At 37.3% G+C, this 25,528-nt stretch overlaps 1 protein-coding gene across 4 annotated transcripts; it reads right to left on the bottom strand.

The window, feature by feature from the left end:
* Positions 1-187: 187 nt before the first annotated feature.
* Positions 188-21,665, bottom strand: LOC103705467 (E3 SUMO-protein ligase SIZ1-like). 4 transcript variants are annotated; one of them, XR_015967750.2, is made up of 17 exons: positions 21,046-21,665; positions 19,662-19,742; positions 19,102-19,144; positions 17,020-17,098; positions 16,716-16,878; positions 13,516-13,649; positions 12,442-12,510; positions 10,987-11,074; positions 9,097-9,172; positions 8,770-8,843; positions 8,248-8,355; positions 4,973-5,134; positions 3,940-4,044; positions 3,782-3,862; positions 2,497-3,694; positions 330-517; positions 188-213 (listed from the first exon to the last, which is right to left on the bottom strand). XR_015967750.2 is itself a non-coding variant. In XM_039124271.3 (16 exons), the coding sequence occupies exons 1-16, from the start codon at positions 21,067-21,069 to the stop codon at positions 432-434; spliced, it is 2,571 nt and encodes an 856-aa protein (XP_038980199.2). In that variant the 5' UTR covers positions 21,070-21,665; the 3' UTR covers positions 188-431. The 4 variants fall into 4 exon arrangements, 3 of the variants coding, with proteins under 3 accessions (XP_038980199.2, XP_008787400.3, XP_038980200.2); XM_039124271.3 differs by having other exon boundaries at positions 188-517; XM_008789178.6 differs by lacking the exons at positions 188-213; positions 330-517 and adding an exon at positions 778-1,512.
* Positions 21,666-25,528: the final 3,863 nt, after the last annotated feature.

Raw genomic sequence — 25,528 nt, 5'->3', positions numbered from 1 at the left:
AAATCTGCTGCTAACTACTTTTTTGTGGAAAAAAGAGAGAGAGCAATACCTTAACGATGTTTCCGGCTACTTATTGTCCGACTGTTTCTGAGATATTATACTTAATGAAATCAAAAGACAAATTTAAGATAGTCTAAACTCTTAAGCAAACACGTACGTGCTCCACCGATCACACATACGATGAATCTGACTCATACACGCCAGAAACAGATCCTGGTGATTTCATTGATCGAGAGGGAAAACATAGAGAATTATTATCAACATGTTCCATAGTTCCATAAGGAGCATATGAATCACACCAGTAATAAACTCCAACATAGAAAGCTTACTGTTAATGCTAGACGCGTAATTTTGAATTTGAGCCTGGCAAACAAAGACTTGGAGTTGAATTTCGTCTCTGAGGTCGTGCGACTCCAACCACATAAACTGTCTCAGAACCGAGGAACCGAACTCCAGGGCTGTCCCAGTGCGAAGTCCACTTTGTCCAGATGGCATTCCAATATCCAGATAGCTTTGCCTGACAAACAGATAAAATTCTACAATCATGGAGAAAAAATACTTCAGTAATTAGATACAATTACTATGCTGACACATACTGCCTGCCACTGGCTGAAGGCATGTAATTCACAATGAAAGCAAATGAAAGTCAAGAAAAATGTGAAAACTTGCATTGCTCATTCACATTTAGAATAAAATCAGCGAGCATACAAATGTGTCAGCAATAAAATGTTTCCATTGTAGCAAAAACACTGGAGCAATTTAATCAACATATGCATATGAAAAACCACCAATGATGGTAGGCACGTATCTAATTTAAAATAATTAAACTTTCGGCAACAACATTTTTGAAATCCCAGCTATGGAGCTAATGCAGCATTTTCTCCAATTGTGACCAAAATTCAATAAGCACTTGAATTTACAGCAGTTGAACCCCGATACAATTACGATACACAAGCCTTCCCAGTAATTTGGCTTACACCTTGGGAAGGCCTCCATTTCTCATCTCCTATCACTGTACTGTACAACTCGCCGTGAACGCATTCAGCCTGCAATTCAAATAAAAAAATTTTCTTGCGGAGGTGGCCAATATGGAGGAATTAGAGGATCTGTCTGCACAGGGCATTGATAACATGCAACAACCTATCACAGATTCAAGCCTTTCATCAGGCATGCAATTTGAACACCTTAATATGCCACTTGCAGTGGTGATCAGTTGCCACAATTCTTCTTCCTTTCAGCAAGGCAGGATTGTCTGGCCTTTTCTCTAATAGAATAAATGGTCACCAAAAGCATAGCAAGCAGCATGCAGAGGTGGCAAGCGGCCTCTTAGGGCAGTTACAAAGTATCATCCCATTAGTTCCCATGACTAATCAGAATCAGTATCTATTGACAGATACAGACGAGGCCTAACAGCCCGTGGTTGCCAGGGATGCGAAATTGAATTATCAGACCTTTGGGTAATTGAATTTGCTTTGTTGGGTCTGTCATCATTCACGCTCAAAAGCAATGAAGCTGCATCCACAAATTAAACATAAACAAATATTGAGATGCATCACAAAAGCACAAGACTGATAAAACCAACCATGAACAAGTTTTTTTCAGTCAAAACTCATTGAAGCCATGAGCAAGACGGAGGCAGAAGGCTAGGGATTAATAAATCATAAAGCAATATAGACCACGAAATCAGAAAGCATTAGCACATGCGCAAATAATACATATGCTGTATCGGATGGTATGCTGAACCGGCCCGTACAGTATATCCTCATAAAGTAGCAATGTATACGAGATGCAAGTGTTACATTAACACTTTAGGATTTCAATAGCGTTGGAACACTGAATACGTACACACATGAAAAAGGCAGCTCCTACATGAAATAGACATTGCTGCAGTGGTCGCATCTCCTAAGAAAGGGGTTTTAGGTTCAGGTCTTGGGTGGTGCACCTCCAAAAATTTGGACATATGCAATTTTAACCAGGTGGTCTCCCTCCCTTTCCTTCCAAAGGCCAAAAAAAAGGAAAGCAAAAAGAAAAAGGCAATTTCCACTAATGCCAGGTAGAAGCATCTGCACTAGGCGTGGCCTTTCATAGTGCAAGTTATGATATTCTTAACATCTGTGTTAAGTGTCTAAAAAGTGTCCAGAAAATTGTAGCACATTTTACTATTTTTTTTTTTAATGTAGTATGGCATCAGATACAAGGGTTTCAACAAGTATTGTTGACTAATCAACCTATTATATTATGTATTTTGATAAGATAATGTATTAACAATTTTAAGATATTGCACTGAAAGGAGATTCTTCATGTTGAGCTACTTGGAGGTAATGGTCAGACAATTTAGCACTGAAGCACCTCTAGCTAACAACATGCAGGTTCAGCAATTTAAACATGCGGGAACTGTTCAAAGTTGAACTAGCAAAGTCATAGACAGTGTCCTTAATGTATATGTTAAGAAACATAAATAGCAAATGAAATACTACATAAAGAAAAGGTACAAACCAGCATCTTCTAACGGCTCTGTCCTACTTCCCTTTGGTGCTAAATGTTGGCCTGGACTCAGCCCATTTGCAGTATACTCGCCAAGACCTCCACCAGCAGCAAGTGTAAGGGATATCCAAGCATCAGAATGAACCCCATTTAGCATTTCAGTATCACGTAAATCAGGTTGCATAGTAACATCAGCTGGTTGGCTAGGAAAAAAATTTTGCAGAGAAGTATTGTTGCTACTGAATGATGGCAGATTATCGACCAAGCTTCCATTCATATCAGTAGTAGAACGAAAGTTTGAAAGATCTTGGACACAAGAACCATCCCCCAGACCACCATCAGATGCCAAACCATAGCCATTGCTTGTTGCACAGCCAAGAGAATTATGTGAACCAACTAAGCCATCTGGAACTTCAGCATCAGTTCCGAATAGCTGGAAGCCTGGTCCGGTCTGCAGGCATGTCTGCATTGGCCAGAGTGGCATCCCAAAATCATCGCCATTATTGTTAAACTGACCAAGGCATGAAGTTCCACTTGTTCCCAGGCCAGGGTATTCAGGATATCTTTCTGAAACTCCAGGATGGATGGCAGTAAAATGCATATCACTACCACCAGATGGACCAGTTTCATAGGCATTTTCAGGAAAGATCAATTTACGGTTATCTTCATCAGAGTCAGTAAGGACAATGATATCTGGATCCTTTGATGGTGCAAGAGGGATTCTATCCTCAACATTGTATGTTGGATCAAAATTGAGTGAACGAGAATCAAGCTCATGATTATTATTCAGAAATAAATCAAAATTCCCCTCACCTTCTTGATTGACACTTGGATCTTCTCCATCCCTGTAACTTCCAGTGGGACTACTGCTCATAGGTATGATGTTCTGGCAGTGATTGTCAAGCGTACCTAGAACATGATTTCCAAAAGATGGAGGTTTCATGTCTTCAAGGTTGTTAACTTCCCATATTCCAATGCAATTTCTTTCGATTCCTAATCTCAAACCTGTGTGCCCTTCCAAAGTGCCATCCTGCTTAACCCGCCTCAAGTTCTCCAAGTCAGGTTTTACTTCTGTATCTGTTTTGGCACAAAGAGTACCATCAGGCATGTGCCACCGACCAAGGTCCCCAAATTCACCTTCAATCTTTGCGCGCCAACAACCATCAGGCTTCACATCAATCTCATCCACATCTTCTCCACAATTTTGCAACTGTATCACCAGAAGAAAACAGTGAAAAACAGAACTTCAACATGTACATCAACAAACTCGATAAAGAACAATTGAAGGGAAATCTACCAGTGAAGTGATGCAACTGAAATATGGGTCAACAATGATGTTTTCAAGAGAGTAGTTCTTGAGGCATATTGGACATTGCCACTGCATGAAAGCAAAAGAATTTCTGAGAAACAGAAACAATAAAAGGAAAAGGCAGATTACTGAGAAAAAATTGTGACCTTCCGAGAGCGTTGACTGAGTTCGACAAAAGTGTCCAGATCGAAACAGCCCATGTGAACACAAGGCTTGAACCTGCCTGCAATCTTTATTCGAGACCCGCTCATCTGATATCCGTTAAGACAACAAAAAAAAGAAAATTGCTTAGGCTTCCTAAAGGTGAACTTGGTCAACAAAAAGCAGAAATTCAACTCCTAATTTATTGGTTAAGACAACAAAAAAAAGAAAATTGCTTAGGCTTCCTAAAGGTGAACTTGGTCAACAAAGCAGAAATTCAACTCCTGATGTTTATTGGTGGATGAATTTACTCCATCTCTCTACCATTAAATGTAGGGCACATCTAAGTTTTCCTATACAACTTATACCTCTATCAAACAAAATACACAGTACCAGGACTATAATGATCTAGAAGCATGAGCATAAAGATGCAAGTTATTGAAAGTTCTTCTCATGCATTACTGTTTCCATCTCTCATGACTAGGCAAAAAAGATCCATTCTTTGGTCAAATGTTGGCTAAATCGATATTCGTTCCAAAAGGTTAACCTTTGCTGAACCCTTCCTTTTACTAGTCTTCACGGCTGGAATCATAAATGCATTGTCTCCTTTTTTTTTTCTTTCTTTGCTACCCCTGCTACCTCTCATACCTGTTAGAGTTGGAAATCATGATGGACCATTTGTATGGAGATAAAAGACAGGAAATAATTATCTTGGGAGCCGCATATTGCTGCATGCTTTGCAATTAATGTTCAGACGTGAAATAGACAGATCATGGAAGACAAGAACTTAGGATTGAACCACTGGCAGGCAGTTTAACCTGCACAGCGGTTGAAAACCCCATCGGCAGCATTGTGTATATAATTATTTCCCTTTTTCAGTACATCATTCCTCAGAACTCAGCATTTTCAGGACCAGTAAAATGGATCCCATGGCAGCATGAAGCAAATCCAAAACAAAAACAACAGCGGTACATATGCTGCTCCAAGATAGGTAAAGAGATATATCTACATTACATAAAAAATTATATGGCCACTTACAGGACAACGAAGATTGACTGTGACAGAGTCAGCAACCACTTCTAAATCACTGTCACTATCTGCATCCTCCGTAGTATTTCCACCACCAATGCAACGGCGAACACGTGCAAGAGCATCCTCTAATTGCTCACCATCTGCTTCCTTCAGGACCAAGTTGAGGACCTGAAACCAGTTCCTTTAATAATGAAGCAGCCGATTTGCAAACAGATATTTGCTCAACAGGAATGATAAACATCTGCAATCTCTGAATAAGAAATACTTGTGGTATTGCTCAAAAAGAAAAAGCAAGATCAGGAAGATCATGAAAGACTACCTCCCCCCAGCCCCCCTCTTACACAAAAAAAGTATTTTATTTGTTATATTATTTTGATAATTTATAAATACAAGTGTGGCATGGACGAGCGTTAGGATTACGTGCATGCACTATACTACTACTACAGGTGCTATGTACTAATATTAGTGTTCTTTAAAGCAAGTCGATAATGAGTGTAGTTTCTACATAGGCACACATTAACTAGAGAATCCTAAAAACATGATTAACTCTTCACAGTTATAATGCTATTTTTATCCTTCATTATCCCTAGGGGATTTACAGTGCCACTTCCCTTCTGTTATCCACTACTCCTAACACGCAAAAGTAGGTTTTTGACAAATTCCTAATATACTGGTCATGCAGCTGCTGTTGGTAAAATAACAACAATAACTAACTATTGCAGGTAAGGGAGTGGAATATCTTCAAGAGATTGACAACATATAAGAAAATTATAAGCCTCACCAAATGGTGGAAATAACAGAAACTAGGGATTTATCGATACCCCCAATGAACAAGGGTGCAGATGATTTGCAAATGGAGCAAAAGGAAGGAGGAAGGACGAAGATAAGCTCTTCACTGCCCTACTGCCAGTCCACATCTCATTCTTCCATCACCTTGGTGATGCTCCAGTTGCGGCCTATTGGACAAGCTCTCCTCCTTTTTATCTTCCTTCATCATTTTCCTCTTCCACTTCCTCATTTCTCTTATGTCCTAACTTTATTGCACCAAAGTCACACTTCTTAATATAGCTAGGCGACCTGCTGCTGTTAAGGACGCATGTCCAAAAAAAAAAAAAAAAAACATGTTTAACATGTCTGACCCATGTCAGCATGCATTTTCTTTGGGAGATATTCCTCGGTCCTGGACCTCCTGGTAACATTGACAGGGCCTCCTTCTTCTTACCTGTGAGAGTGCTGCTCACTGAATCTCCTGGTTTCCAGCTGACTCGCATACAGAATTTCAAATTACAGAACAAGCCAAGAATTTAATTACAGGTAGGTGCTTTTGAAAAGAAAAAAGACAAAAAAAGGAAAAACATAGGTTTATCTGCTGCTGGCAGGTAATATACGTCAAAACTTCAGGAAGATCCATTACTGCAGTATTACCTGGTAACTTCTGAAAGCTTGCAAAGGCCAAGCTCCAATAGTTTTAAACTCTCCCTTCTCGTTAAAATAATTAAAGCACACAACTATAAATGGCTATCAGCATAAAACGGCATTTACTACTTATAAAAGGTAACCATTGCACTAATTCTTTTGTAATTTATCCATTGTTTATAAACAGCTTTTGTAAGGTCAGAAATCAAGAATTCTTCTTCCATTGAGGCTTCCGAATAAGCTTCCTAATAAGGTTATTAACTTATTTGGAATGTTGAGCTCTTCCTGACCGAAACTATGTAGAAACTCCAGAAATTATAGAAAATATGTTTTCATCTCTTTCAATGAAGATACCTTTAAATTCTAAAGAAATTTCGCTCATGAAGTTTCACACTGACGGACCCAAATTACTTTGGAGATGAATCCTACCTAACTACATGGGATTTCTCACAACTTCAGAATGCAATCTTTAAAAAAATGATACAATGATCTTGGTATATTGGGGAAAAAACATGATGCTTGCCTACAAATAAATATAATACCAATGCAAATCAAACATGAATATATCATAATTCTAGTACTAATGCAAAAGGAACGTGAATGTGCAACTGTAAAGACCTTGTTTGGATGTTTCTAATTCCAAACTTGTAACTTCATCATTCCTACATTCAAAAGTCATAGAAAAGCAAAAAGGACAACACAAAGGACACTTTGATTTTTCAATATCGGCACTGAAAATTACTGAGCCACCTAGCAGATGTAAATTGGAGATAACAAAATAAACATCTGCTTTTCCTCAGAAAAACAATATAAAACACTGTTTGATCTATATATATGAACAGACCACATGATTAAAGATATCGAACTGACTTCAAATAGCTGATATTGTAACAGTAAATATGCAAATTCAAACACAATTATTAATAAATAATGCCCAATAAAATCATCCAACCCTCAACTAAGGAATTATATCAAAGCATCCAATGCTAAAGCATGTGAATAGAAAATGCAAGTGCAATGCATGCGACTAACTTAAATGGACGGAATATCTGATAATTGCTTAGGACAGACTGAAGTGCTAGACATTGTTGCGCCATGCCATGTGCTTGCCAACATGTGGCACAACATGTACCATGCTAGCATGTTACCAACACCAGTCCCAGCACTGGCTTTTGAAAACTTGATTTAGAATTCCATCTAGAGGTGATACATGTGGAAATAGAATTTAGCCATAAGACTTTTTATATATGTAAATCTATACTAATTTTTTGTGGATGTACTTTCATGTTTTCCTCCTCAGATCATTATATAAAGAAAGATAAGTCCAATTATGAAAAATGGAGGTTGAACTATCAGCAGTGATTGAACGAAGGTTGAGTTGCAACAGACGAGTCCACATTGTAATATAATAAGAATTAAAACCAAATGTTCCTGCAAGGTATATCATACCGATACCGGTTCGGACCGGTACCGAATCGGCCAACAGCACGCGCGCGCGGTGCGCTGCCACAATGCCACAGGACTCGGTGTCGGTTCGCACTGCCCAAACCGAACGAAACTGCTTCGGTTCCGTCCGGTTCGCTCTTGTACCAGTTGGTTCAGGCGGTATGGGCTCCGTACCACTCAATTCCGGCCCCATTTTCACTGTGGAACCGGACTGGTTTCCCGGTCTCTGACCAGACCGGTCCGGGAAATCGGCCAGTACGGGCCGGTTCAGCATTCCATAGTTCTCCGCTTGATCCACAACATAATACCAACACCTCATGAAATGTGTTGCGAGATAGGTGGCATGGAAGTTTCTAAGTAATAGTTCCATTCATTTCAAGATTTTTTTAATATGAAAAGTAAAAATTAATTCAAACTACCTGTTGAATTGTTTGCCTCTTTCCTATTCTGATTCCAAAACAGAATATGCGAGAATCACACCTTGATAAACAAATTTTGTTAATTCCTTCCCTGCTCCTTATGGTGATCTGAGTAGAAAAATAAGATAATATGGAACAACCATTCAGAACAGAGTGCAGCGAATTGTAATGCAGCTGCTAGAATTAGAGGATGATTAGTGTGAAAAAGAGGAAATGCTTTCCAAACTAAGCCAAACTGATTGAAGATAAGTAACAAATAGGAAACAACCTATAAAGTGCCACGACTCAAGGTTTGAAATCTCAGTACCGAACCCAGTATTGAGTGCTGGACAATACATATCTCAGTACCAACACTTGGTACAAGGGAAGAACCTAGTCTCAGCACCTTACTAGTACAGTACAATATAATGCCCCATACCAGGTGGTACACCAAGGTGCAGCGAACCATGGTATGACTGCAAGCACCTAATGGTACTAATTGATGAAGAAAGTCTTACTGCATTGAGATAGCAAGGTACTCACCACCGGACCATCATCCCGACCATTGATTCCCAACGTCTGTGAGCCTGGTCTACCAACTACACGCACTTGAACACCTATTTACAGATTCAAAGAAGATAAATAAAGAGAAAATAATAAATATCTTCAGCACATCAATATCTTCAAGCATTACTGAAGCAGATACAGCAAATCATGATAAACACAAATATGAATATAAATTAGGAAAAAATAGAGAAGATTTTGGTAAATAATAACTTATTTTATCAAAAAAAAAAAAATGTGCAATGAAATGACATCCCAAATGACATATGTGACATCAACAGGTGAAAGTATAGATGTCTTCCCTACCATTGACTTGCAAATCTGCATACTGCGGCCATTGCATCCTAAATGGAACTTTATCATTAAGAAGTACACACCAAACCTGCAAAACAACAGACAATTACAATACCATTATGATCTTTTTTGTGCGACACCTGCAAGTCTCCAACTTTCCCGTAATAAAGGATCTTTATCAGGTTGCCAATATAAATCAATAAATATACATTTTATTCTTTAGTTATGCTGTGGTTACCATTAGGTTCTGTATATAAAACAGGAAAAAAATGCCATTGTTGTCACAGACGCAAAATCGATTTAAATAATCCCACTGGGAACTGGATTGCATCATAAATCATTATGTGAGCAGATAGGACCATGGATGTCCAAAGATAGTACGAACTTTTCTAATTTGTTTTTAAGCATCAGAAATAAAGGTAAAGCAATATGAAAAGTAAGAAACAAGGTTAAATTGATTTAGATAAATAACGAGTAAGAAACCATCATACATGGACTTCATTCTCACAACCACAGGACCATGCATGTCCAAGAAAGTAACACCATGTTGAATTAATCACTAAGATACATAACACACTACAATTCCATAAGTCATTTTAGTCTAGTCCAATACAGATATTTATGTATACACACACAAATCTGCCAGCAAAACAGAGAAAAGAAAACTAATATGCTATCATCATCATCATCAAAACATCAGTATTGGATTCAATAAACAAAGACACCTCCTTCCCTTCCTTTTGGCTCTTGAAGGACAATGTTTTTTTCCTCATCTGCTAGTTAAATTTTATACAACATCCTGATACTAAATTTTCTTGCTTCCAAAGAAACATAATTCAATTTTGAAGATAACCAACAAAATTTGTTTCGCCCTTATAAGTACAAAAACTTAATTCTCCTTTCAAATAGAAGAATAGAGAAGAAATGAATTGGATTTCGAAAAATCATTGCAAAAATATGAAAACTTGCCTCTAGGTTTAAGCTCTGAAAACAATGAAATCTCTCTTACTTCTTGAAAGTTAAAAACCCAATGGAGACAGCTAATTTTATGTTTTGTAAGCTTGTCAGCGATGAATAGGTCATTCTAAAAGTCCAAGGAATCAAATGGATCATCAAACATGGCTGCTGTAATAGCTTTAATGTCAAATAACATGATCTAGGTTTGGATCTTATGATCCAAAATGATCCCAGTCTAGAAATCTGATCTGCGGGCCATTTTAGTCCAAAATGTATGACCTGGATCATGGATCATACCATCTTTACTCCAATGATCTTAGGCAGATCAATATCTAAGCCTTTTCAGGATTGTCACATCATTTTAGGCAATTAAGAACAAGAAGCATTAGTTATGCTCACTCATGATGTACAAGATCAAAGTTACGCCATATAGATAAAAAGCATGGTTCTCACTCACACACTTAGAAAAAAAAAATCAAACATATATGACTAAGATGGGCAAGGATTTAAATAGATAAACTACTTGAATACTAGGTGACAATCATCATAGAAAAGACTTGTCAACTCGAAAATGAAAATATTACAAAACCTTATCCATGCAATTATCAGTATAATGAGAAGTTTTGAATTTGCAATTTTATTGCCAAATGTTCATGGTCCAACATATGAGATAATGAGAAGTTATGACAAAAGAAAATAAACAGTACTTTCCTTGGCTATTAGTTTATAATTAAAAGAAAAGAAATTGACAGACCATATGGATACTAAATAAGCAATCCATATTTTCTAACTACTAGAGCTCAATCATTATTTAAGAAAACTTTAACACAGAATTCTACAAATGAACTGGTGCCATCAAATGTTGTCATACTTTAATGCAATGCCATCAAGAACCAACTAAAATATAGCAGTAATCCAGAGGGGAAAAATGTTACAGAAACCAACCTGAAGATCATATTCACTTCTCTGCAACATTTCTCTATCTCTTCTTGACAACTGAAATGTTCTTTCCACATTTTGTACAGTGTTTGTTCTGTAATCCATGCAAACAAATCAAAACAAACAAATAAATTGATGACCTTCACCTTGATAGCATGTACAAGATAGACACAATATATACTATCAGTTGGAAGAGATCCAAAAATCTAAGCATAAATACAATTATTTTTTCCAGAATCTCACAGTCAAATTGAGCAAAACTGTATAACAAATAACAATCCACACACATTGCCTTTCTCCACATACACTTGCACACAAGTTTAAAAACAAAGACATATTTATCTATTTTTAATTTTCAACCACAGTTTAATCATGAGGCCGTAGAATTCAAGTTGGGTACAATAACAAATCCACGGTTTTATGTCCCGATGAGATGGGGGGCATCCCGGCCGTCCCATCCCATTCCTATGAGAAAATGAGACTAGGACGGGATCAAGACTCCGAAACCTATCCACGCGAGGACAGAAGAAGAACAAGGGAAAAAAAAAGGAAGAAAAGATGAGAAAAGAAAAAAGTGAAAGGAAACAGGAAGTTAAATGAAAGAAAGAAAGGAAGGGAGGAAAAGAAAGAAAGGAAGGGAATAAGGAAGAAAGGAAAGAGAAAGAAGAAGGAAAGGAGAAGAAAAAGAAACAAAAAAGGAAGGAAAGAAAGAAGAAAAGAAAGAAAACAGGAAGGAAAGAAAGAAGAAAAATAAAAAAATAAAGAAAGAAAGAAAAGAAGAGGGGGACAGAGATGGAAGATATCTACCGGGATGCATGACCCGAAAAGCTGCTAGGACGGGGTGGGACAGCAGGGCGTCCCGTTCCATAGAGAAATCGAGACACTCTTGTCCCATAGGATTTAAAACCTTGAACAAATCTATCCACGTATAACATATAGTAGTAATCCACTTGAGTACACAAACATTGATGTTCCACTTTTATGAGTACCATCTTGACTGAATCAAAAGGTTTAAATAGAATATTATAAGCAAGTTTGTAATATTCTCCAAACTATCTAATAGTTCTTATGACCTTTTTGTTCGCCAGACATTATTCCAAATTATTTTCCCGACCAATATGTATACACCATAATTGACTATTTGAGAATTTGTTACAACTTATTCATGAAACTCAAGCAAATTTATCATACAAAACACTTCTAATGATGCTATTTCTTGTTCTTGCCTTCTCATTGCCTTTTTCTCCATGTGCATTAGCATGCAAGTCAAAGCAAAAAAAAATGTTTATCCATTTCAATTGGAAGTTTTAAATGCAGTCTAATTGTGAATTCTCACCCAAGAAGATACAAAACTAGAGAATAGACATTGCTCAAAAACACATGATATTTTGGCAAATGTTGCCCGTACACCACTAACAAACTAGAACTCATACAGCAAGTCACATTGCATACAGCACTCACGCTTCTGCTGTGATGCCTGAAGATGTCAACTTTACAGGAAGTAAGGGATGCCTTATTGTCACCCAGAATCTGCAGGTTGAAAAAGATGCCACTGATCAACAAATTATCCACTTCTGTACTGAAAAAAGGCATAAAAACAAATGAAGCTTATTTAAAATACATCATAGTGAATTGTGTTCTTCTACAGAGACCTATTAGAGAACTTTGTCCATATTCTTACTTGTCGTATCTGATCACAACCCTGTTAATTTCTTCCATGTCTTCTATTAATCAACACAAACATTCAGCATTTAAAATTTAAAAAGATTCTACATCCTTTTCTATCTTCAGTGCTCAAATTCATCAATTTCTCAGTTGAATAAATAACTCGGTCATCAATTTCCTCTGAAAATTTAGTCCATGCCATAGGCTGAAAACTTAAATTATGATTAATTTAAGATCCATAGATCAAAACACTGGGATGGCCAGCACTAGAACTAGACAAACATGATACATAATTTCTCTCTAATAAAACAAATATGCTTAAAAAAGAAAAGGCATTTCATTAAGTTGCTAAGAATATTCCCAACCTTGCATTAAATATCAAAGATTCTCACGCACACTTTCTTATTCAGACTTACTCATCTCTTTCGCTCCATAATTACCATCTCAAGAACATAACAATAAAAGACACCTTACCTAGACTAGGCAGAAATGTCAAGCTCCAACATGTTCGTGATCAACCAAACCTCACATTGACTTGGTAAAAGGAAGAAAAGGTTGATAATACGAAAGTTATATACCTTACAACCAAACCTTAAGTGATAGACGTGCTATATACAATTAGAAGTTTAGAACATCAGTTTTCCTAAGAGATAACTGACATAATCTGCAGATATCTAGATTTATATAGGTAATTATGTTCTCAGTGACTTTATATAGAGACTAAATTTGTTACATCCATAGACAGATAGGCGATAAGTATACATGTTAAAACAATAATGAGATTTTATGAGCATGATCAGATCAATGCTGAGGGGGAAAAACCAGATGCTCATAATATAAGAAATCCCAATAGAGGAAAGTAAGACATACGGGTCAGCCCTATTGATTCGACATAGTTCACAATAGAAGTGAGGTGGAAGTTCAGGTGAAACACCCTCCATAGGTTTCTCAGGTATAATAACACAACCAATGTGCTGCCAAACTTGACATCGGGGATCTTCACACTGCAATTATCAAAACTATCATTGATGTGAAGGCAAAAGTGAAGCTAAAATATATAAATAAAGACTGTTAAAAGTCAATATTAAGGTACATCTAAAAAATCTGCATCTGAGATAAACCAAAAGGAATATATAAAAGGAAAAAAGAATATTTAATGGTGATAAGTGATAACCCAGGGACATAAAGCAGCAAAGAGTAAATGAAGAATCAAACTTAAGGAAATAAATGTAAAAGAACTATGAAACAAACAGAAGCTATTCACTGTAGTGGATATGGAGGTTTCCCAGCTTAGCATGCATGCCATTCCTAATGTAAAGGCTATCCACTTCTCATATGTGATATGTCAATAAACACAAAAAAGAAGGATACTCGATAAAGATGAAAAAACAGACCATCACAGTAAACGACAACCATGATGACAAAACCGATACTACAAGTTTCCTTGAGTATTTTACCGAACCATGTAACATTAAGAGATCTGCTAGAAGCTTGCAAACAGCAAGAATACAGTATAATAATTTCAGCTATAACAAATTTACTGTAAGGTTAGAACTAATACAATGAGACTCTGGAACATCTGCTGAATCCATCTATTGAAGGTCCATGACTCAAGACAATCTCATAGTGAGGTGCTTCTAGATGTCTTCACTAGTTACTAGTTATTATTCCAACATCAGAACTAACTATTATACCAGTAACTTGCAGCAATACTATATGAAACATTGTGTACAGAGATTTAGATATACTAATAATTAGGGATGGGTATCAAAGAATGTAACCAACCCAAAATGTGTTTCTGACTGAAAACAAGAAAAGGAACAAAAAGAGATGGCAACATGCCCAAAGCAAAACAGGCACATGCAGGTTCATTTCATAAAATGCTGTAGAATTAAACCATTGTAGCAGCACACTTTTGGTGCCTGTATGCCATATATGCGGCAATGTCCATTTGCTACTCTATGTATACACTCAAAATGATTCTTAAACATAGAATTTCAATTCTGTTCAATGACCAAGAACACCTGCAACCAATTCCACTCGGTATACAATCATGAAAGTCCAAAAATTTCTGAAAGCCCCAACAAAAGGTAAGCCAAATTGTTCCATGGAGCTCAATATCAGGTATATTTACAACTCAATGTCTTAAAGTATAAGAAATTGAAGGAGTTCAGTTTGTTGAGAACATATGATTCTTGATGAGATGGTAGGCTTGAGATATCTGAAAGTTGCAATCCGATCAGGAACAGTCTACATAAGAGATTTAATATCACATGGAAAAGTGAATAAGATTAAGCTTGTATTCCTTAAAGAGATATTAAACAGTTAGCGAGCCAATGACAAACAGCAGCAAGTATGTCCTTCAAAAGGATGAAAACAATTACCATGCACAAGAAAACAAGTAATGGGAACAAAAGGAAATGAAATCTTAGATAACAACAAGAGAGTTGAAGGAAAAGATGGGTTATCAGGAAAATGATCCATCTATACAGTCCAAGTATCATTTTCTATTATTAAAGAGGTCGCCACTTATAAGAGAGAAAAGATAAACAATCCTTATAAGATGTCACATTATAGTTGCTATAACATTAATAATGGGCCATTAACTCGGCAAAATGTTATAAAACAGAAGTCCATAAACAAAAACTTACAGAACTGGTAAGTAACATGTGCTAGAAAGCACAAATAAGAAAAGTGACAGGATAAAACATCTCCCATTAAACAATTGATTTAGAAAATCCATGGGAGTATGGAGAAGTACTTGATAATTTGAACCAAAGGTCTATAAGTCTCAAGCAAGCTGTTAGATAAACAGATTACTGGAACTGACCAACAACAAGTGAGAATCCTCCTTTCAATACTAGAACTTGTCACCTGCAACTTCCAATCTCTTTTTATACATAGTAGATAAGTTCTTCTGAAATCAAAAATTACCTCATCCTGAACCACGCTGCCAGTTCTAAATGGTGGCACAGTCTAAATCTTAACCTTTCCAGTGCATGCAACATTAAGCAAAAGTCCAGCTTATTTTAGAAAAGTAGAACCCTTTACAGACCGCATTTTGCATGGTTATTAGCAAATAAATCATGTTTCAGGATTGTTTTAATGCCCTTACACAATCTGATACCAAATCAGCATTTATTCTAGATGATTAATTTTACAATATACTCATTAGGATCTTCACTATAAGTAAACCATTATTAGTGCTCCTTATTCTTCTTGCTTCCACAAGCCTCTGTTTTCTGATCCAATGACTAATAACAAATATACAGAAGAATCAGAAGCAAATATAAGCCAAGGGCTTCAACATGACCCATGAAAGAGTAACGCAAAGATAAGTATCTTAGACTTCTTGTATGTAATAGCAAAGGCTGGTCCCAAAAATTAAACCATGGACTAATGGGACGGTCTTTATGAGATCTGCAACAACATACATTAGTCAACAAGATGCAAAACAATATTACAGATGCATCTGGTCAGATAAGTAGAACCATGTTCTACTTGGTGACATGCAAACACACCTAAATAACTCGATATGGATCAGCATTCCTCTTAAATATATAAAGTATAATACCAAAACATGTTTACCCTCAAAAAGATTTACAATAACCAATGAGACCTTATGTCCCAAGTATAAGAGTTCAGCTCTATAGCATCTACCATGCCATTCCTCACCATCAAGAGCTAAATCTAAAACTAGGGCAACTTTTTTCAAAAACATAACTCACAAATTTACATCTAAGATCCCAATAATAACAATAACAACAGCAGCAGCAGCAGCAGCAACAACAACAACAATAACAATAATAATAAATAGTGATGATTATGATGATGATAAATATTTTCTTCTTCATTTCCAATTCGTCAAATTTGCATGCTGCAGTTATTAGGGTGACATCGACAACTAAACAGAAGATAATCAATGTGCAATGCAAATGTAAGCAAATATGGGTCCGGATATGATAATGTGAAAATAACTTTCATGAACCACCAAGCTGTGTACAGATAATAAAAATGATGCTGCTCAAGACTGTACCTGGATATACTGAAACATAAATAAGCAACAGTACCTTAATCATGGACTCAGTAATCAAAGAACTGCCACAGAGGCAGCGAACCCTCATATCCAACTGATAAGAAACATCCATTTCCTCTTTAGGCTTCACATGATTGAAATCTGAGCCACTGTGGCTTTTAGATGCTAAATCTGTAGCACCATGAACTTGCATTTTTCTGGAACAAAACATATTGTAAGCTGGTATTTGCAACAACATAAAGACAATGTTTTTTTTATAATGTAAATGACAAGTTAATCATACTATGTATTTAATAATGCGAGCTGATAAACAGTGTAGACAGTCAAAGATAAGTCACCTGCATGTATCATCAATTATTTTTGCCACCGTTTCTTTTCCAATAGAATTTTTCTTTCCCCAACCCTGAGATCTGGGAACTGTGAAAGAAGACAAAAGCACACCTGATGAGAATCTAACGTGAGGAGGAGGAGAAGGAGAATGGTGCGGGGGAATGCCTCAAGTTCGTAACAACAGCATCAAGAGCAGTGTTGCATGGACACAAACAGGACAGCTGGATTTGGATATGTGTCCAAGTATCTCACTTGGAAGAGGGAGAAAAAGGAGATACAGGGATACATAGAAAAATAATTTTAACCAAAAAATTATATTTAAACATTATATAAAAATATTAAAAGATATTATTTGTTGAAGTCTTCTGATAACCACGTTTCTCATTCAACCTTTCAAGCTTAAGGATCTCAAGAAATGACATTTTGCAAAGTTATTTGAAAACATAGGTGTCAACCAATCTCTAGAAAGCTTTAACTAGAGAGAGTCAAATTTGTTGTGGAACAATTCAAATCTCTACCAATTTTTAAAAGCTGCGACTAGAAAATTTGATAAGTATCCAAGTGTTCAATGCGTATTGAATTCGTATACATACTTGACACAGATTCTCACGATTTTCAGGTAATTTAGGTAACACAAGCCAAGAGTTCAGAATATGTACTGCAAACCAATATTATTATAGTTTATAACTATGACCAAACTGATAAAAAAGGCATCCCAATGCACAAAGTTTCCGCCATTTCGGAGTATAGGCAAAGGATTACCCTCTATAACAACAAGCAACCTTACTATTGCACCAAGGCTTGTCCTCTATAACTATGGCCAAATTGATAGAACATCAAAATCTCATTTTCCGCACTTTCTTTTCTGAAATTTAGGATTGCTTTTTCTCTCTCATCTTGCCATGGTAGCAAAAAGAGATAGCACTATGAACTTCAGGATGTAAAGCAACCCAGCACATAGTTAGGTGCATGGTCTCAAATCCCGATGGAACATCCCATGGGACACCAAGATGGGTTATTGTCCTAAGTGTCGGGACAGGACCGTCCCACCGTTGTCCCAGCATCCCGATCGGCACATCTTGGGACCATCCCTTGTCCGAAGTGTCGGGACGAAGCAGAACGGCGGTGCATCACGTTCCATGGGCAAACTGAGACAGCTTCATCCCACGAGATTTAAAACCTTGGTTAGGTGTACATTTACCCTACACTATTGATCACAATCAGTGCCTATTGGTGGTAGGTAGACTGTGATTAGCAAGTGAAGGACTTGTATAATACAAAAGGAAGAGAAGGAAAGAGAGGTTGTTAAAAACAAGTGTATGAGACACAGATTGATGTAGAGCCTCTTGTTTGAGAATCCTAGCATTTTTTGCATTTAAAATTTAAAGGAGTTTTTTCTCTCTTGGCTTGCCTCAGTGGTGTACAAAGAGAGGCCTACATGAATCAGTCACTGCTCTGTGATTTTTTCCTCTAACTACGATCACCTAGGAAAGCATGAAAGATGATGTGTTAAAATGCAAACAATAGGACAGATGTGCATGCACGTAGATGTCTACATCTGTGCCTCAAATCAATATGTATGTTCGAATGAAGATAGTTCAGAACACAATTTTTTATGGGATGCTCCATGATTCTATAAAAGATAACATCTAACAGAGAAAACATATATAGCTTTAATTGACACAGCAAAGATACAAGAACAAAAAGGATACCAAGAAAAACATAACAAATCAATTACCTACAGATAACAAGGATTAAAAACAACAGACCACAATGAGGCCAACATTAATACCATATGATCAATGAACATAAACACATCTGAACAAAACTACCCTCACACTAGAAAATATTAAATAGCAGCAGCAGCAACCAGAAGAAGGATTGAATAGAATCGAATATGATGTTCGACAAACAACAAAGAACTTCTAATTGTGCAAAAAGAAAAAAAAAGAATTATAGACCAAAATCACCCAAAAAAGAAATATATCAATAATTGAAATATGCAGACAAACGCCATTTCACTGAGAAAAAAATTACACAGAATTAGATCGGATATTATAAAAAAAGAAAATTCACTAAATAATCAGTACCTTGTTCATCTGACAATAATGCCAAAATCCTATCAACAAGATCCTGCATTGCATTCAACCACATAAAACCAAATTAAAAATTATGCAAATATGATGCAAAGGCATCTATAGTAGAGTAAATAAGGGAACAGAACAGGTTTAATTGTACATATAAGCAGTGATAATAAATTAAAATTATAACTTGGTATATCTAGCTATTCAGGAATACAACAATTCAACATGAAAAAGCATTGCGCCTCAAGCCAACATCGATAATTTTCTTATTATGTGTTCTGATATGACAATTATTAAAAGATAAGAAGTATCAAAATACCACGTAAACAATTACTGTGCCAAACAATTACCAAAGTACATCATAAACCAAAGTTTTTGACAAAACAGGCAAAACTGTTCCTCTCCATATAATGATACTTATCACAGATTCCTTGGATATCCAAAGAGAATCCCACACTCCAAGCACTCCCCACTGTAGCATTTTTACTATTGTCATTCTGGATACCAGCTCTCCGCATAAAAAGAAACAATTGAATATAAATACAAAAAGCGAGAAAATTGCTAACCTGTTTTTTCCCTTGCTTTCCTAGACCCAGTTGAGTCAGGACATCTTTAAGCTCCTTAATTCTGAAGTACGTTAATTTATCCTGATGAAAAATTAAGCACACATGATTATTAGAAACAAAATAGAACATCTCTTTGCAAGATATTAGTTTGTACATAAGATGCGCAATATCAGAAATACCACGTCTCAGAAAATAGATGCTCATGTTCATACTTGGTCCAACTTGCAGAATTAAACCATGCATCCCAGATATGTGTCATGCAACATATCATATGAACCAAATAAAAGGAAAGCACCTGAATTTTACCAAGAAAAACATAGATGGATAAAGAAAGAAATCTTGGTTTCAAATGCAGCATATAATACGTGTTAGCACTGCATTAAATAGAAATCTTGGTTTCAAATGCAGCATATAATACGTGTTAGCACTGCATTAAATAGGAATTTGTACCATCCTCCACACGGTTTTGCTGGTTTGGCCTTTAGCAAAAGAACCTTTCTCTTTCTCTCTCTCCCTACCCCCATTTATTTTTTTTTTGTGGATCACCTGTTATCAGAGAAACCGCTTCCAAGTTGGAAAAGCAGATAGTAACTTAGATCATTAAATTTCCAGTGGCTAACCAACCGTCGCTGCGAGGGGTGGTTTTTTTTTTTGTGGGGGGGGGGGGGGGGGGGGGGGAAGGGAAGTGGCGGGGCCCAAAACGGAGAGAAAGAGAGAGTGATTTGTCACTTTTTGAATAAAAATCGGTGCACTCATTACTGATCAAGCAATTGGCTCAGAACGTGCCATGTTATTCCTATTGGCAAGGCTCTATCGATACAACTTCAGTACTGATAAAGTTGGCGCATTCTAAGCATCCTTTTCAAGAAAAAGAAGAATAATAAAGATGACAACGTTTTGAATCAGACCACTAGCCTATGCATAAACAAAAATCTTCGAACTAGTCAAGAAAATTAAGCAGATGAACAGAGGCCATGGCTTACATAGAAAGACCATCAGAAGAGGCATTCAAAAACAAACAAATTCAGCTCAAGTCACAGTACTTTCAGTTCAACATGCCCGAGAAGACCATTGCGAGAAAAAAATTCTGCTCTCGGTAAATTTTAAGTTGAATTTAAACATAAAAATTCTCAACGTGAATCCTATTTTGTATACGAGTAACCAAGAAAAACCTTAAAGTTGACCGTCTGAAAAAAAAAAAAAAAAAAAACCTTCAAAACCATCTAGCATGCTAAGCAATTAGCATTAGTGAATTCAAATACAAAATTCCCACACAAAAATTAAATTGAATTGGAACAACTCACCTTTGACAGTACCATAATTTACAACAACAACAATCGAAGGCAGAAGAAAAGAGTTAAAGATATATGGAAGAAGATATTACCCTGCAACTCGGCACCAAATCCATTGATCCAAAACCCCACAACCCAGCCACCAGAAGACAAAAATTTTAGCCCACCGTCGCCTCACTTGACCAACCTCCGGTACCAAAAGCGTGCCAATTCAGTCCGATCAAAATTCAGTCAAAACAGAGATCTCCAATTCCATCCGATCCACCTTCAGCGAACTCGAGAGCGCAAAGACCGAAACGTCAATTCCCAGCCCGGGTCGGATCGAACATCAGAGAATTCCCTCCAAGAAACCGTAGGCGGTCTCGATTGATCACTGGGACTAGATGGATGGAAAATTGATACAAACCCTGGAAGGAATTCGGGGACAGCAGAAGAGGAGGGGGAGGCTTCTCTTTTCGCGGCGGCGGCGGCGGCGGCACGCGCGTGACACAGAGAGAAAGAAGAAGCTCCAATTGATCGATGGAAATGGTGGCGTCAACGACGTCGTAGCCGGGTGATCCACAACCCTATTCGGCAGAGAAGTGTTGCGGACTAATGCTCTACATTCAAATGTGGTTTGTTACACCCGCACGAGTCCGCGCCATGAACCCCTTTCTCTCTTCCTCCCCGTTCGTCAATTTTGTCTGCTTTGGCTTTTTTTAAATAAAGCCCCGCTTGCGTTCATTTCTTTCCTTTTATTTTTTATTTTATATTATTATATTGTATCGTATCAGGGGTAAACGGACGGTTAGGGTTGAGGGACACAGAGTTCTAGGTTGATCCGACACTCGTGGCCGTCTGATACAGTTGTACGGGTGATCTCGCTGGACTCCAATTCCAGCGAGGGATTGTCGGTCAGTATGATTTCCTTTTTGATTCTGAAACATCGCAAAGGAAGCATCCGGCCAAATTCCGATGGAATTTAGTCATTATCCTTCCAACGACTTTGGTTCACAAAAAAGGAAAAAAATATAGTCAATAAAAAAATAAAAAATATTTTTTATTTAGTTAGAGTTTTAAAAAATAAAAAATAGTATTTTTTGAAAATAAAATTTTTATATTTTATAAAAAATCTATTAAAGATGTGGAAAAGCTATTTTTCTACCGATATTTTTTTTCAAAATATCTTTAAACATTTTTTTTTAGTACATCGGCGACTCACACACAACAGATATAGGTGCAACCCATAAATCAGAAGAAAAAAAAGACAGTACGAAGAAGAAACATGATAAAGCCTTCGGAGTGATGAGCCGCATAAGAGGCCATCCATCAAAATTTATGTATAAGGTCTTTCTTTTTACTAAGAATATAATAGATATTTCACATAATCTTTTCAAAGCAATAGATGCTCAACAAAATATAAACTATTTTGAAATGTACTAGTTTTCTATCATCAACCAAACATACCCAAACTATTTTTTTCAAGCATCATATTTTCAGAAAAAATATTCTGGTAAAAAAAAAAATTTTCTGCAAATCAAAAGAATCCTAAATTTCACCGTGTGAAGCATTTTTGGCGATCCAATCTGCCACTTGGTTTCTCTGCAGCCAATTAAATATATCTATGATCGTAGGGTGATCAGTTCTAATGTGACAATTGGTTTGGGTTGCACCGTGGTGTCAACAACTCGGTGAGAAAAGTGGACCTATAAGGTCATCTTTATAGCCACAATTGGGCAAGCGAAGTCGCATTTTTGTAGCCTTGATCACTAGATTCATACCCCAAGTAAAAGTTAAATCTAGGAGTTGATGTGACACATCATATTTAGAGGCGTGCTTGATCAATGTGTACTGGTCAATGCAACTTGTTTCAATCGCGCCATCCCGTATCCCTTGTTACAGAGTGGCTTCAATTATTTAGTTGAGACAACTTTCTTCAAACCTTTTGGAGATGGCAGGCTCAATTGGCCTTTCTGCCACCTTATCTTGATCTGGATAGAATTTTTTTTTTTTTTTACCCTCTGCCACTGCACTTGAATTCTATTCTATACACTATCAGTGGCAGGCAGCGTTTCTATGTTAATCTGTGTCATATAAGGTAAAACAAAACTAATATACCACACCAAAATCAGTCATGACCTCTGTAAGTTTGGGATACTAACACTCTATCCTTTGTTCGTCTCTTGAATATCTGAGATCGTAAGAAAGCTTATGAAAAAAAGGAATTGTTAAGTTGCAGGGGAAGATTTATTTTTTCTTATTCAAAATGTACAAAGAGAAGAAATAGAAAGAAGAAATGGAAAATAAGAGAGTCTGGGCTAATGGGACGACAAGTCTACTTCCTCTTTTACCTTCTCCTTTCTCTTTTTTTTTTCCCTTCATTCCAAGCGCGCGCAAAAGTTCCTCCTTCTGCACGAAAGTTCTTCTTCCTTTCCTCCTCCTACTTCTTCGGTTTGGATATCTGCTGCCGTTTCATTTCCAAGTAGAAAAAATATTGGTACGAAAGTTCTTACACATACACACGGAAGTTCCTCCTTCTACACGAAAGTTCTTCTTCCTTTCCTCCAACTACTTCAGTTTGGATATATGCTAGTGTTTCAGTTCTAAATAGAAAAAATATTGGTGCGAAAGTTCCTCCTTCTACACGAAAGTTCTTCTTCCTTTCCTCCTACTTTTTCAGTCTGGATATCTGCTACTGTTTCATTTCTAAATACCAAAAATATAATTGAAAAAATATTGGTAGGAGAAAGATATGTGATCTGTAGAATTCATGAGATCAAACACCAAACATCCGTGGATTTATTGTGAGATTCAGCCTAGGATGGGCCATTTTTGGCTAAAATCGACGGGCTCAACCGACTTCAACGAGGATAAAGGATTGAACCAGAGGATCGCGATCGCAATCCTCTACTTCTTCTTCGCCTCTTCAGTTGAGCGGATAAGCCACAACAACCGTGGCCGCCGTGGACTCTGTGGGCTATTCAAATATCGCGCTCAACCGCCGCAAGAATCGTGGGTGAGCACCCCCCATTCGTCCTCTCTCATAGAAATTAGTGATATATACTTCAACTTTCTTACAGATATTTCTTATAAATAATTGCAAGTATGCATAAAAACATAGCCAATACAGACATTGGCCTAAGAGATTTTATAACCTTCTAGCCATTGCTTTTCTCTGGAGAAAAAAAAATGGTTACATTTTCCTTTTTCCAATCATAGCTTGCCCCTGCATGATTTAAAAATATCTACGCACCAACCACTAGGGCTGCAAATAGGTCAAGTCAGGTCGGATCCTGAATGACCCCGATCTGATCCGGTTTCTTATTTGGGTCCTAATTTTGGATCCAGACTCGACCTAGTAGAAAATCGAGTTAGGTCGGATTGGGTTTATGCCTATAAATTTTGACTCGACGGGTCATTTGGGTCGGATTGGATCCATGAATAACCCAAATCCGACCCAAAAAGTAGACCCAAATGATGCCATCCTAAAATGGATCGGGTCGGATCCAGGTCGAGATCGGGTGGACCCGACCCAACCCGACCTGAAAAATAGAACGGGTCCAAATTTAGGACCCGACCCATCCCGCAGGTCCTAAAATTCGGGTCGGATTAGATCTTATGCAGGTCGGGTTACGAATCAACCCAACCCATTTGTAGCCTTACCAACCACCTATTGCTCAGGTTTTAGCTAGAATGAACAACTCTGATATTTGGATTAGGTGGGTGTCGACCTGTATCTCACAAGTTTTCACATGCCTTTATCATTAAATTTACACCTCTAGATGGATTAATGTTAAGCACCTAACACCTAAGGGTCCTTTGCACCTTCAAGGAGACAATTTAGTCAAAGATGTCGACACTTATTTAGCCAATAAAATATTTAAATAATCATAGATACATAGACAGATAGATAGTCAGTCTAGTATCATTAGGATATATCGATGGTCTTAAAAAAAATTTAATAAGTGAATTAAATTAAGAAGAAAAAGGATGATTGCAGATGCTATCATGCTTTCCAGTTCTCTTGAAGCCAATTATCAGCTGCCGTGCCCCTCCACACAAGGCACCAAACAATATCAAATATGGCGCTTCAAAGGTCACCACCATCAGTGCAGCCTTGATATTTCAGCGCTCGTTGAATGTAGCAAGCCTAGAGACATGACAAATTTATTTCAGCACTGCTTAAAGATCATCGTCGTAGGGATTGGGTAAACGAGGAAGAACGGGAAGAGGGCTGGGCCTCTGGCAGGCGTGATGGACGGTTGCGATCGAATTAGATCTGATCGGGAATTTGAGAAAAGAAAAAAAAAGAATTTGTGCAAAATTCCATTACGGACGGTCGTGTAACCGCCGTGGAACCCCCTAAACAGAGTTACATAATAAACGCACGTGTCTCCCAAAAAATAATCACACTAGTCCGAGTACTTCACGTGCCGACTTAACCTGGAGTCGAATTGCTTCGGCGTACTTTTGGATTAATTTTGGCCATTGGATTATCTCCATCAACCACGTGGAGTTCATCCCAGGCTCCGAAACGGTGCTCCACGTGGGTGGGTCAGGCGATTTGTGCGACTCGAACCGGAACCCTAAACCGCT

This window comes from Phoenix dactylifera, chromosome 8 (genome assembly GCF_051530095.1).
Source record: "Phoenix dactylifera cultivar Ajwa chromosome 8, Ajwa_hap1_PhDact_Kaust_v1.1, whole genome shotgun sequence".
In the NCBI taxonomy this organism is placed as follows: Eukaryota; Viridiplantae; Streptophyta; class Magnoliopsida; order Arecales; family Arecaceae; genus Phoenix; species Phoenix dactylifera.
This window is presented reverse-complemented; position numbering and strand designations above follow the sequence as displayed.